Genomic DNA, 14,839 nt, shown 5'->3' with positions numbered 1-14,839 from the left:
AGTATGGTGATGCATATCTATCACTGCAGCAATTTTATCAGTGGAGTAGAAAGTTTGGAAATGACGCGACTTATGTGACAAACATTTAGCGTCAAAGTCGGGCACACCACATTGTGAACTAGTGTCTATTGCAGCAGTTGAAGCCATTGTGATTGAAAATTGTTGTGTAACAGTGAATGAAACAGCTGCAAATCTTAACACTAGTCATGGCTCAGCACATTACGTCGTTCATGATTTTGCAATGTGTATGCAACATGGGTGCCACAGCAGATAACTAAAGAATTGCCAGAGCAACATACTGATATCTGGGAAGAACGTTTGAGGCGCTTTGAGGCAGGAGGTGATGGCTTCTTCACAAGAGTCATTACAGGAAACAAAACCTGGGTACACTACCACCAACCAAAAACAAAGAGAACAAGCAAGTCATTGTGCCATAACCAAAGACATTCTGGATGCAGCCATCTGCAGGGAAGGTTTTGCTGACACACTTTCACGATGAAGTGTTGTCTAGGCTTACTACATGACTAGGGGAAACTCACCAGTGTGTAATATTCCAGCATGTTAAATAATCAGCTTCAAGCTGCAGTAAAATCAAAGCAATGTGAACTTCTGACAACAGGTGTCACTTTGCAACATGACATAATGTTAATGCAACACTTGCAACCATCAATGACCTGCACTATAATACTCCACCACATCAGCCATACTTCAAAGACCTCAATCCAAGTGATTACAACATGTTTGGACTACTCAAAGAGGCAAGGAGACTTTGAAGATCACGTTGCATCAATCAGTACTGTTGTATTCGTCAGTGAGTAAACATCATAGGATTGAAATGTACTGTGTTATTGTGCCTCCTGCTATTATGTATTGTGTGTTCTGTCATTCACTTCCTGCTGGCAGGAGTCACTACTGCTGAGATTCATCATTGACTGTGTCACTGTATGATACGGGGTTAGAGAAGTGAATGTGTGATGGAGGGTTGTAGAAAATTAAAGGATGGATGCACAGATGTGCACAATGAAAGCACGAGGAAGACATTCAGATGTGACTTATGAACTTGTGTAACATGTTGACGAAATTGTACATGTGAGATATCCACTCTCAATTTCTTATACATGATCCAGATTTTGAGGACAACCCACACTAAAACTGTCACAGAGAGTTTAGGTCATCCTAAGTTTTGCACATAGTTGGTACCAAAGTGCTTAACTCATGTTCATGTAACTGAAACAATGGGTTCGGCTTTGACATTCATTCAGCACTATCATGAAGAGCAGGAGGAATTTCTGAACAGAATCATGACTGGGGATGAGACATACATGGATTCACATCCATTTTCCCAATAAGCCCAAAAAACTCCAGTAAATACTGTCAAACTACTAAATGAATCTTACAGTTTTTTGTGACTGCAAAAGAATTTTGACGACAGGTTTCATGACACTAATGTGTGAGAACACTGACATCACAGGTTTATTGTGAGACTTACAAAATTCCAAAGGTCAATTCAAAACAAATGGCAAATGATTTTTCTTCAATCATTCTCCTTCATGACAATGTTTGACCCCACACTGTGAATTAAACGAAGAAAAACTCAAGGTTTTTGGCTGGGAGATTTTTCAAGATACTCCCTGTAGTCAAGACTTGGCATCAAACAACTTTAATCTTTTCTACAAGATGAAGGCCAGCTCAGCTACTCAGCATTCAAAACTGATGATGAGCTCAAGGACACTGCCGACAACTGGCTGATGCACCATTCTTTAATGAAGGTATAACAATGCTGGTGTCACAGTACGGCAAATATTTGAATTTTGGTGGTGACGATGTGGAGGAGTAATGTCAACAGGTCAGTACAAGTGTGTGTGTGTGTGTGTGTGTGTGTGTGTGTGTGTGTGTGTGTGTGTGTGTGTGTGGCGCGCACGCTCTCTTCTCTATTGGTCAACCACAATTTTGCTCCTAGGAGTGAGACAATTTTGCTCCTAGGAGTGAGTGCACTTCAATCGGCTTTGTTTCACGAGGACACAGTGAACTGCTTGATAGTATATGCACAAGTGTCTTGAAATCACTCACAATGTGGTGCATTTTCCTTACACGCCACTATACTTGTTTACGGTGACACCACCACTTGTTTCTGATAATAGCCACAGAAGGCCAAGTAAAATAATATTGTGGTCAGGTAACATAGCTATAATCTGTAAGTGCTTGATTAATAAAAAAAATTGAGTTCAAGTTCAGCCTCCAGTTGTCACGTAATAGTCATCCACAGTCACTCACACTGTAATTTGATAAATTAACGCAGTTCACATTCTGCGGTCAACTTTATAAACTATCTAGTTACTTTGCAACAATATACGATCACATCTAGACAAAAAGGTCTAAAATTTATAAAAACTGATTGTGCATTTAATTCTACAGACTCAAGTTCACTATTAACCAATTTCAGTTTTAAGGAAGAGGTGTCAGTTTGCAGAGTAGAGATACTGAAGGATGGAAAACCTCTAATACCTGAAGCACCCATACACTCAAGCCTGACCACCACACGCCGTTAACAATACTTTTTCGACACTATTACTTCTGCCTGTGTACAATGACCAAGATGACTGCAAAGTGTTAAGTGAATAGTATGTATTCATAGCATGTGTTCTATAAGTGACAGAGCACATTTGGGAAGAATTATGTTGGCAATGCCACAACTATAAGTGCCACAGATGTCAGAGAAACAGAAACTTTGCATCATGATGTGACATTCCCATCATGTCAGAACTGTTTGGATGTGTGATGTTGCAATTATTGCACATGAAGCCATAATCATTCTTTCCAAAGGAGAAAGCGATATGTCATTAATATGCACAAGGCATGACCATCTCTATGGTTTTACGAAGTCTGCTCCTCAGGTGGATTCTCAACAAACATTTTTCTATGGCGCATGTGGAATGCAAGTATGACGCAAAGTTTCTCAATGCCAAACAACTAAACTGGAATACGAAGGAGGAAGTATCAGCACTGATTTTAGCTGATATTTTCTGTAACAATACAACTACATATAGTCATTTATAGTATTTTCAGTCTCAGGCCGCACAAATTGTATTATTACCAGTTTTGACTCCTTACGAAGTTTTAATCAAATGATATGAATACTTTACCATAATGATATTTGGGTAACTCAATGCCAAAAAATACTATAAAAGAATTTATTTCAGGATAGTCACTGTATTCCCCTTAGGCTCTAAGACTAGTCTATATAACACCATATCCTTCTGCATCTAAAGAAAAAAGGGCAGATACTTCACTCTATAAATGCCCAACAGTGCACATATTATGAATAAGTAAAGGGTGTTCCATAAATAGTCATCTGACTTAATACTGGAGGTAGAGAACATCGATATAAATACATTTTTATAAGGAACATATGGTCTCTAAGTCAACTTGTAATTATTTAGTTAGTGGAGCTGAAGTAAGCTGCTGTGTTGGTGTCACTGAGTGGGAATGTGTACATTCACAACTCCTCTGTGTACAGACAGTTTGCTCCAAGGTCTGTTTGGAAACACTCTGATTCATTCACAAGTATCACCATATTTTGACAACAAAGGTGACTTCTTTGGGAATATACTGATTCAGTAGCAACTGTTACTCGCCTGTGACAGCAACATTGAACATGGATTGTTTTATGTGTGTAGAAACGGCCAACATGCGGTTTTTGTAAATGGAGAGAGCACCGACAGTGCTTTCCAAACAGAAAGGTTCCACAACAAGAAACATTCAGATGTCTGCATTGCCTGCTTCATGAAACAAGCACTTTCCATGCAAGTATGCATGATGTAGGTTGAGTATGTATGATATAAGTTGGAGTCTACAGCGCGAACTCCCAAAATGGAAGACTATATTCTGTGACATGTTGAAGTATACTCTTTATTGCATATATACTTGGTGTCAGACAGACTTGAGTGTATTGTATTACAGGACTAGCAGCTTCATCCTTTTCATCTTCACTATGTGGCAGCACTAGCACCTTAATATCCCCCCCCCCCCCCCCCCCAATGCATGCAGTTCACCCAGTGGTTTTTACAACAGACTGTCCTGTACCCTTTATTTCCAGTCGAGGTCCCGCACATCGACGAGGTTTTTCTTACCCACGAAAGCTGTTTTAATACCCATAATTTGCTTGTTTGGGCACATGAGGATCCACGAGGTACTCAACCTTGTGCCATCAATAGCAATTCGGAGTTAACATGTGGGGCAGCTTTCTCAGTGATAGGCTCACTAGACCATACTGTCTTCCTTTCCATCTCAACGGGCAGAGATATCGCATCTTCATGGAACATGTGTTGCCAGAATTGCTGGATGGTGTACCTCTGAATTTCAGACGAAGAATGTACTTCCAGCACAATGGGGCACCAGCTCATTCCAGCACTCCTCTGAGGAACCATGTGAGAACCCGCTTTGAAAATCTATGGGTTGGCCAAGGTGGCCTGGCCACCCAGTCACCTGATCTCTAGTGCCTGGATTTCTTCCTTGGGGGGTGGGTGTGGGGAGGCAGCAAATGAGGCAGCTGGTGTATGAAACCATTGTGGAAACAGAAGATCTCGTCACTATAACTTCCATCACTGCCGATACCATTGCAGACATGCCAGAAATCTTCAAATGGACAAGCAATCAATGGTCTGACGTACTGAGTATATACAGGCCAATGGTCACGCATCCTAACAGTCTGTGTAAATGCCCATGTTCTATTCAACATTCTAAACTACTTTCTGTGCAAACTGTCCCTAGCATTAGAAATTGCCACCAGGGACCATCTATACAGTAACTAAATATGTTTTTTTGATGTCCTCTACCTCCCGCATTAACTTGAATGAATAGCTTTGGATCACCCTCTATAAGGGTGCTGCTTCAACAGAACTGTACTTTGCATTCATTACAGACATGAAATATTCATCACTAGTTGTCAAATACTTAATCCTATGACAAAGCATACACAAAAAGCTGTTATCAGAGAGTTGCATACAACAGTGCAATATGTCCACAAATATTTCAAAAATTTAGTGCTAAGAATAAATTTAGTTGTTAAGACCAAAACTTACTTGAGAAGATCAGGCCGCATGTATAGTGACAACAGTCTTTCATTTACTCTGTTAACATCCTGAATTTTGAGGAAAAGAAACACAAAATTATATCTCACACCACAGAAGAACAATGTAAGTGCAAACTAATTCATAAAATTAGATTCTCACCGGTTCCTCATCTTCACCAAAATCGAATTCTTCTTCACTTGAAGTCATCATCTGATTGCTTGGACTTATATTGTAGCTTCTTAGGATGTGAGCAAAAGCTGGAAGAAAATAATAGGACAGTTTATGCTGCTGAAATGAAAGTTTAAAACTAAAATTGTGTGTCCTCACTTCTGTAGTTGGCCTATTTTCAACACCTGCTTGACACTCAGCAAAATAAATATGACTCAAGTGTGAAACTATTCTCAACATAATCTGAATTAAAAGTTAAATATAAGATCCTGTCATGAATGACAATAAATTTGTGGTACTTCAACTTCTCACAGCCGTGTGATTTCACAAAGTTGCATTTTCTTTGATTTGAGTTTAAGACAAATTTTTACCAAAGATTTCACAGTACATGCATAAAATTTACAGTTATATGACCAGTGCCAAACAATTTATATTTTCTGAATTATCAGCATCATTTTCACAACAGAGAAAACTGACTATAAAAATACATTTAGGGACTATGAACTGGACAATAAACAGAACTAAGCATCTGCAAAGTTCCTCGAGGAAGCATATCATTATTTTCTTTCTCGAAAAAATACTAATTCATTGGATAATTTGCCCATTACTGGCGTGCAAAACAATGTAAAAAATTCATTTTTATAGCACCATTTCAAAGGTTTAAAAAAGATCAGTGTTTTTTAAGTACAGACTTTTAAGGCTGTCTCTGCAACTAAGTGTCAGTGTGTGCCTTTGATGCAGAGGTGCTGGGTTACATATACAGACTGTGATTTTTTAAAATTTTTTTCTTTAAAGTCTACTGTGAAGTCAGTTTTTAATGTGACTGCCACATTTACTACAAAAACTAAAAAAATTACATGGCTCTGAAGGTATACCAAATCAACTTTTGACATTTAGCTTGCAGGAGGGTACATTATGCTGATGTCTGAGTAACATAAATAAAACCCAACTTTTTTTTTTTTTTAAGAAAAGAGTCGTCTAACAGTTTCTTACAACATGGCAGATTACCAGTTTCATCTAACGCTCAAGGCTGTTGGTAGCTGTAAAATAATTTGCAACTATCAAATTTGGTACACCTATGTGATTTTCTTTCCTCTATGGTTGTTAGTATGTACCATTTGTGGACAGAGGAAGAAACAATTGTGGAACTGCTTCTACAAATTTGCAGCAGGTTTCCTTATTAATAAACAAGTGCCACCAGAGCCGTGTGTGTGTGTGTGTGTGTGTGTGTGTCACTCACCTTTAGCAGATCGACGCATGCACAGTAACATGTAACAGACAATAACATTCACACTTGCTTTCGAGCACTAACTCTTTATCCAGCAACAGTGGAGCAGTGGACACACACACACACACACACACACACACACACACACACACACACACGACTGACTTCACAGCCTACAGGGAGGGAACTCTGAAACACAGTTAACTCCTGAGACCAAACAGAACAGCGTGCATCAGCCAGCCCATCTGTGATCCTTCTCAAACAATTGTAAAGAAACTATTCCGTAAAAAAATTTGATACTCGCAGATCTTATAGCTTCATTCATCAGCTTCACGACAAACTGTCTATGGTCACATTTACCGTTACTTAGGATTAAGCAAAGTACTGCAAGAATTTTGAAAGTTTGCAATGAAAAATAGAGGTCACTATGAATTTGAAATGTAACTAACATATTGAATTTTTCTTTAAACTTTGAGGGATACTGCTATCTATCACCAATCTTAAGAAAATGGACTGTATTTAAATGATTCACCTCGAGCTCGCATGCCAACGAAAAAGGCAGTTTGTAATATTCACAGAATTTCTTTATCTCGTAAATGATTTCAGATACTGAAACACAATTTTGGCAAATTACAGTACACAAAGAGAAGAGTATTTTGCTATATGATTACAGATTTTTTCAATGAAATGATGTAATATTGAAGTGCCATCAATAACTGGTGAAACGAGTGATACTGTGGGTGAAGAACTAAAGTTTATTTTTATATCACGAAATGGCATTTTCATAAACTACTGATGCATTATGTAATCAGAAGAAACCAGAAACCTGGCTGAAAATGACAAGTTCGTTGAGTCCTCCATTGGTAATGCTGGAATTCAATATGGTGTGGCCCACCCTTAGCCTTGATGACAGCTTCCACTCTTGCAGGCATACATTCAATCAGATGCTGGAAGGTTTCTTGGGGATATGCAGCTCATTCTTCACGGATTGCTGCACTGAGGAGAGGTACTGATGTCTGTCAGTGAGGCCTGGCACAAAGTCGGCGATCCAAAACATTCCAAAGGTGTTCTGTAGGATTCAGGTCAGGACTCTGTGCAGGCCAGTCCATTACAGGGACATTATTGTCATGTAACCACTCCGCCACAGGCTGTGCATTAAGAACAGGTGCGTGATTGGGTTGAAAGATGCAATCGCCATTCCCGAACTGCTCTTCAACAGTGGGAAGCAAGAAGGTGCTTAAAACATCAATGTAGGCCTGAGCTGTGATAGTGACATGTAAAACAACAAAGGGTGCTAGCTCCCTCCACGAAAAACGTGACTACACCACCCCACCACCGCCTCCGAATTTTATTATTGACACTACACACGCTAGCAGATGACGTTCACTGGGCATTCGCCATGTCCACACCCTGCCATCTGTTCGCCACATTGTGTGCCAGGATTCGTCACTCCACACAACATTTTTCCAAGGTTCAATCATCCAGTGTTTACGCTCCTTACACCAAGCGAGGCGTTGTTTGGCATTTACCGGTGTGATTGTGTGGCTTATGAGTAGCCGCTCAACCATGAAATCCAAGTTTTCTCACCTCCCGCCTGTCATAGTACTTGCAGTGGATCCTGATGCAGTTTGGAATTACTGTGTGATGGTCTGAATAGATGTCTGCCTATTACACATTATGACCCTCTTCAACTGTTGTCAGTCTGTCAGTCAACAGATGAGTTCAGCCTGTACACTTTTGTGCTGTACGTGTCCCTTCATGTTTCCACTTCACTATCAGATCAGAAACAGTGGACCTAGGGATGGTTAGGAGTGTAGAAATCTCGTGTACAGACATATGACACACGTGACACCCAATCACCTGACCACATTCGAAGTCCGTGAGTTCCGCAAAGCACCCCATTTTGCTCTGTCATGATGTATAATAACTACTGAGGTCGCTGACATGGAGTACCTGGCAGTACGTGGCAGCACAATGCACCTAATATTAAAAATTTATGTTTTTGGGGGTGTCTGGGTACTTTTGATCACATAATGTATGTCTTCAGATAAGCTGTTCTATGATTCTGTCGCAATTTCAACTGCATTAGAATGTTAGTGAGATGAATATTTATAAACTCAGCTGTATTTTGGCAAAAGAAATCAATTAATATGGCAACAAGGAGTCTTAGATATTACTCAAAACTCATCACTGATAATACTACTCTGAAGAAAAATAAATGTGATGGTAAGACTGGGGAAAATAAATTGCTACTTCTGTTGAAATTTCGGTGAAACCCTATAGTCCGGTTATATATTTTAACAATGAATGTTGTGGATTGCAATTGGGCAATGGATTTTATTTCTATATCACAATATCTAAGAAATAGGAAAACAACTAACAGTACACAGCATGTCATCTTTTCTTTCCTATCCCTGTATGGAATGAGGAATGGTACTCTTTCACCATAAACATATTTTAGTGTGTCAAGTTATTGATAACCTCTTTACGCCTTCATGGGAAGCTAACTGGATTTTGATAATTTGCATGTTTTCATATATCTCAACTCAATGAGATAAATGAATGAAATTCTTTGACCAGCGCCAGTACACATCATTCACTATTAAGAACACATTGGGGTACAGGATTCCACTAAAATTTCAACGTAAGTGTACATTTACTTTTGCCAGACTTCTTATTCCCTTTAACTTTCTTCACAGAGATGTTATACAGGGTTGCCACAGGTTTCACCAAGTGCAATTCCCTGATATTTCCCCGATTTCCAGACAAGTTTTAGCATTTTTCCCTGACAAGTTTTGAGAGCTCAAGGGTAAGTTAAGATGTAAGTTGACAATCTGTCTTTGCAGCTATGGTACCCAAAACAATAGTGCAAATGTGACGTGTGTTCCATTTAAACCACTGATGTTATTTTATTTCAATAAAATGCAACACATTTGGTAGCATAAATATACATTTCCTTGGAGTTGCAAGACAGATTTAAAATACCTTCACTGATTTCAGAAATAACCTTAGAAAAAAGTAGGCCTCTTGAAAAAAGTGTATAAGGTAGAGAAGCATTGGGTAAACTCACACTGTAGGTGACCACCAATAAAATGTTGGTTCTATGTTTGTTATTGTCAGTTATTACCCACTGTGTTATATCTATTATTTTACAGCTAACGTGTGGTTTTTCTTTGAAAAATATACAAGTACATAGTGTACAAACCGCCAGCAACTGACAATTTTCTTCTTCTTATCGCCCATACTTTCTAAAATATAAACTACTTTTGAAGCACCTAATTGTACTGGAGCAAATAAAATGTCTATAAAATACCACACTGTACAATGTACTTGTGGTGAGACAGTCATAATTCCTGAAGTCCACTGCCCATGATCTCTGGCCTGCTGAGGAGCACCACAGTCCTGGGTAAACCACGAAAATCGACTTCATTACGCCACAAACAGACCTGACCTACGGGCAGATTGGTGAAACTAAATCCGAAGGGCAGGGGCTGCATGTTAGTGGGAACTGAATGGCTTCACATTGGCAGGCCTGATCCATCACAGGTACCCGCAGAAACAGCCTCTGGTTTTGGCCCGTCATGGAAATCCACTCCTGTTGTCAACTATTCACAATCCAAAGACAACATGTTGACAAAATGAGACCACAGTGATCAATCCATGCAACAGATAACTTGTTCAAATACTCTGAGAATCAATAATAATAAGGATAGGTAGCAATTCACCATACAGATGCTAGCTGAGCAGCAGACAGGCACGTAGAAAAGACAATCACACTCTCACAATTACATTTTCGACCACAGCTTTTGTCAGAAAATGAGAGCTCTCACACATTGTCACAATCCTCAGACACAACTCATGCACGCATGACTGCTGTTTCCGGCCACTGCGTCTACAGTCTCTGAGAATCAGATTCAAACAAACCACTCCTTAAACCTCCCTGCCTCTCATTGGCAGCTTATAGCCTAGTGACGAAGTGGTGGGAGCACTGACTGCACGCTGAGGGGAGCGGTAGGAAGAAGAGAAGCGGTAGGAAGGACGGAGTAAGGAAGTGGTGCACATACACAGCTGCACCCAGCCAGAGACAATGCATGACACATCAGTAAACAAACCATTTTATCTGAGACGAAAACGAGGTTTTTGCTGTGTTTTTTTTTGAAATTCCCTTAATTTCCCTGTTGTGTTTTAAATTCCCTGATTTCCAGAACCTGCGGCAACTCTGTTATAAGTGGCAAGTTTTCAGTAATACATTAAGTTCTCTTGTTGCTATTTTCAAATCTGCTTCTTTCAGCAGAATTTGTAAAATTTAATGTCACCAACATTTTCATGCAGTTGAAATTGCAACAGAATCTTGAGAGAGAGAGAGAGAGAGAGAGAGAGAGAGAGAGAGAGAGAGAGAGAGAGAGAGAGAGAGAGATTCTCACACATGTTGTTCCAAACTAACATTAATTCTCGTTTCACCACCTATCAACGGCACTTAAATATTACATCATTTCACTGGAAAGACCTGTAGTCACTTGAATAGCATGCTAGATATGAAAGTTTCGCATATTAATCATATGGCGAAATACTCTCCTCTTTGTGTACTGTCATTTGCCAAAATCTTGTTACTAAAATGTAAACTTTCACGGCCGGAAATATCATGTCCATTATAATTATCGTGTTTTGAAAACGTCAGTGCAATTGGCCGCTGTCCATCGCCGTCGATCGCCGTTGCCATCACCCAGTAGTGGACGAGTGGTACACATCATCTTTAACACCGGCATCCATATACCGTTTAATTTGACGCCCTCCTCCTTTCGGTTGAAATTATTTGGGTGTTTAGCGATTTCAATTGCCTCCCTGTAGAGCCTTTCGTAGTATCCGCTCGTGGCCGCTAGTACTTGCGTCTCCTCGAAACGAATATTGTGGTTCCCTGGCTGGAAAGCATGCTCCGCAACAGCTGATCGTTCCGTTTCTCCTCTTCTACAATTTCCCTTGTGCTCTTCCAAACGTTTAGAAACAGTTCTTTTGGTGGTACCCACATAAACATCACCACAGCTGCATGGGATCCTATACACTCCAGATTTTTCCAATGGTTTGCGAGCGTCCTTGGCAGGCCTAAGCGGCCAATTGCACTGACGTTTTCAAAACACGTGACGTCACGCCGCGGCGCGGGGGCGCGCGGACACGGAATTTAGCAGCAGTCAGTAGGGAGCCAGTGTGTGTGTTGGACCTTCCATCAAGCTACGGACCCCCTTGAAGATGTCCCCCGCAGTCGGAGACGAAACGTTGGGAATCACCACAGAATTCATCAACCGACCACGACATAACAGCCCGGATAATTATAATGGACAAAATCTTGTTACAATATCTGAAACCGTTGATGAGATATAAGGAATTCTATGAATAATTCATCCTGGCTTTTTCACTGGTGCGCAAGTTTAGAATGAAGCGCTTCATTTATGATCCATTTTCTTGAGACTGGAAACAATAGTAATATCCTTTAAAGTTTAAAGGAAAATTCTGTATGGTACATACATTTCATAAGCAGTTACAATTGACTTAACAAGTACCATACGCAAATCCACAGTGACCTCTATTTTTCACTGCAAACTTTCCAAAATTCTAGCCGAAGTTTACCTAATCCTAAAATATCACTGTAAATATGACGGTTAACGAAATGATACGCAGTTCACCATGAAGCTGAATAGTTTCTTTACCCAATGGTTTGAGAATGACTGCACTTCACAGCTGGCTCATGCGCCCTGCCATTCATTTGAGTGAAGCCAGTCAGCTATCTTGCACACTGAATCGTACACTGTGCGAGAGTTTCATCACATGAGGTAGCCGTCACACCCACCTGCTAGCGTGACATCTAGCAAACTTGCTGAGAACCTTGCTGTGTGAGACACGTTTTAGTTATATCACGTAGTACATGTATGTTTCACCACAACCACCAACTAGTATACCAGTCACTGACTTTAACATAACTACTAGAAAATACATGCTCATAACAGAATCGTCAAAGTCACACTCCACTCACCATTCTTTATTTATTAAAACTGAAGGTGTGTTAGGAAATTAAAAAATGGAATTGGATGAGTATACAATATCAGTGAATTAGCGAAGTGCAGAGGGGAAAAGAAAAGGTAAGCAGGCACGGCCATCAGTTTAATAAATCAGTGATGCTAAGTACTGACACAAATTATTTAAGACTGGTAGAAGCTGACCTCAAGGAAGATCAATTTTGGCCTCTGAGATAATGTAGAAATATGCAAGGCAATGCCGACAGCTTATTTAGTAAACTGGTTTAAAAAAAGGAAACCTATGTTTAATAACATTTGTAGACTTACAGAAATGTAAGACAATACTGACTCGACCACACTCTTCAAAATTTCAAAGGTAGCAGGGTTAAAATAGAGGGAGCCAAAGGCTATTCACAACTTACACAGAAACCAGACTGCTGTTGCAAGTATCTTAGGATGTGAAAGGGAAGTAGTAATTGAGAAGGAAGCGATACTGGGTTGTAGCTTATCCACCACATTATTCTATATGTAAATTGACAAGCTTGGACGGAAACCAAGAAGTAGTTTGGAAAAGGGATTAAAATTCTCAGGGAGAAGAAATAAAAACTATGAGATTTGTTGATGACTTCGTAATTCTGTCCGAGACAGAACAGAACTGATGTGCAGTTGAATGCAATAAGTAAGATCATCACTGCAAAAAGTGAAATGAGCAATGAGGGAATTAGATTAGAAAAGGACACATCGAAAGTAGTGAGTGGTTTTTGCAACAACTGTGGTAGCTGTTAATCATCCAGTGCCAACACTTCAGCAACTTTTTTTAAACCAACCAGAAGCCTCCCCACGTTCGTGAAAGTCGATACACAGAGGTTGGCACAAATGCAGATATCCACAAAAATAATTGTTTTGTAGTTAAAATTAAATGACAATATCAATCTTCTTATATGCTGTTTGTCGAATTGTGTTACCTGTGGACAATAAACGAGATTGAAGGAATCGGCACCATATGTCTATTGTGATGCAGCTAAAAACTTTAAGCCTGTGGGGCCCATGTAAAACTGAAGTCTGTTCCCATGCCTATTTTCTGGGTACAACTGCTGTAGTTGCACCTGAGGGACCTGCACCTAGTGATATTGCATTGCCCTAACCTTATCTTTCGTCCAGTCTGTGAAGTGCATTCTGGGTAACAATCCTGGTGATTGGCTTCCTGAGGACTGCGAGTTGCCAAGTTTCAGATGCCTTCAGTTAGCTCTCTGTAGCGACCGAGTAAACATTTGTGAGAGTCCTTTAGGTAAAACAAGGAGATTTTATATTTGTTTTGTAAATGAAAAATGCCTTCTTTTGCTGCACTGTATTTTAGTCTCCCAGAGTTTGCAAGCAAAAAAGTGTATTCTTACATTGGACAAAATGCAAATTCATTAAAACATTCATGTGAGGCTGGACAAAGTAGTATAACTACTTTTTTAAAATACTAAGTGATATGTATATGTGAAAGTGCCTGAAGTCCCATCAAATTTGGAGGCAACTGGGAAGGGGGCAGGACCCTTATCAATCTTGTGAAGACATTTTATCTTTCAAAGTTGAGTGTGAAAATAGATTTCTCAAGATTGTGCAGTTCCTTATTGATGTGTATGTGTGGCCAAGTATGGTGCAGTGAGTGCCAAGGAATTGTTACCCTCGTCCGAGCATCATTTTGAGGTATTTAAAGGCAACTGTTGATCATCTGCACAAAGATCTTTCTAGAAATGTGGAGAATGCTTTTAGATATGCAGGAGGGGCAGTAACAGTATATCTATGGAGTGATCCATGTTGTAAAATAAACTACACAGGAGTGGCTGCACATTACATTAAGAGTGAAGAAGGAAAACTTGTGGGTTGAGTATTATCCACCAGCGATCTTTCGAGTGAGATTAAAAAACTAGAGAGAATATTAAACATTAATGGATGAAGATATTACAGTCATTTTATTTATTCAGCACTGTGCAGTACGTTATGGTTGTTGCCAACAGATGTCCAAACACTGTTCAGCACACGATTCTGAAAGATATCGAGTAATAATATGATTACTTACAGGATTGTCTGAAATAACAGATACGATTGACAATCCACAGCTGTATGAAATATTTTCAAAATTAAGTTGCTGACTGCAAATTTCCTAGACATCAGCTGTATTGCGGATAGATCAACTACTCAATTGTGCCACATGAAAATTTGTGCCACACCAGAATTGCAATCTGAATTTCCCTGCTTATCACGAGCTGTCACCTTAACCACTATAGGTATCTGTGCACGCTCGCCAGATTAATTCGAACCTCCATGTCACACTGTGTACTCCCAATACTACTTTAATTCCTGCAACAGGGAGA

General features: G+C 39.7%; 1 protein-coding gene across 2 annotated transcripts in view; it reads right to left on the bottom strand.

Annotated features, from left to right (window-relative positions):
• Positions 1 to 14,839, bottom strand: part of LOC124795317 (nuclear valosin-containing protein-like) — a 158,331-nt gene that overhangs the window by 117,715 nt on the left and 25,777 nt on the right. For both annotated transcript variants that reach the window (XM_047259288.1, XM_047259289.1), the window contains exons 3-4: positions 5,232 to 5,329; positions 5,082 to 5,140 (exon numbers count right to left, since the gene is read on the bottom strand). In XM_047259288.1, the coding sequence (XP_047115244.1) occupies positions 5,082 to 5,140; positions 5,232 to 5,329 (157 nt within the window). The remainder of the gene's footprint in view (positions 1 to 5,081; positions 5,141 to 5,231; positions 5,330 to 14,839) is intronic.

The sequence above is a fragment of the Schistocerca piceifrons genome, chromosome 4 (assembly GCF_021461385.2).
Source record: "Schistocerca piceifrons isolate TAMUIC-IGC-003096 chromosome 4, iqSchPice1.1, whole genome shotgun sequence".
NCBI classification, from domain to species: Eukaryota; Metazoa; Arthropoda; class Insecta; order Orthoptera; family Acrididae; genus Schistocerca; species Schistocerca piceifrons.
The sequence above is the reverse complement of the archived record's forward strand: the minus strand, read 5'-3'. Positions and strand labels throughout refer to the sequence as shown.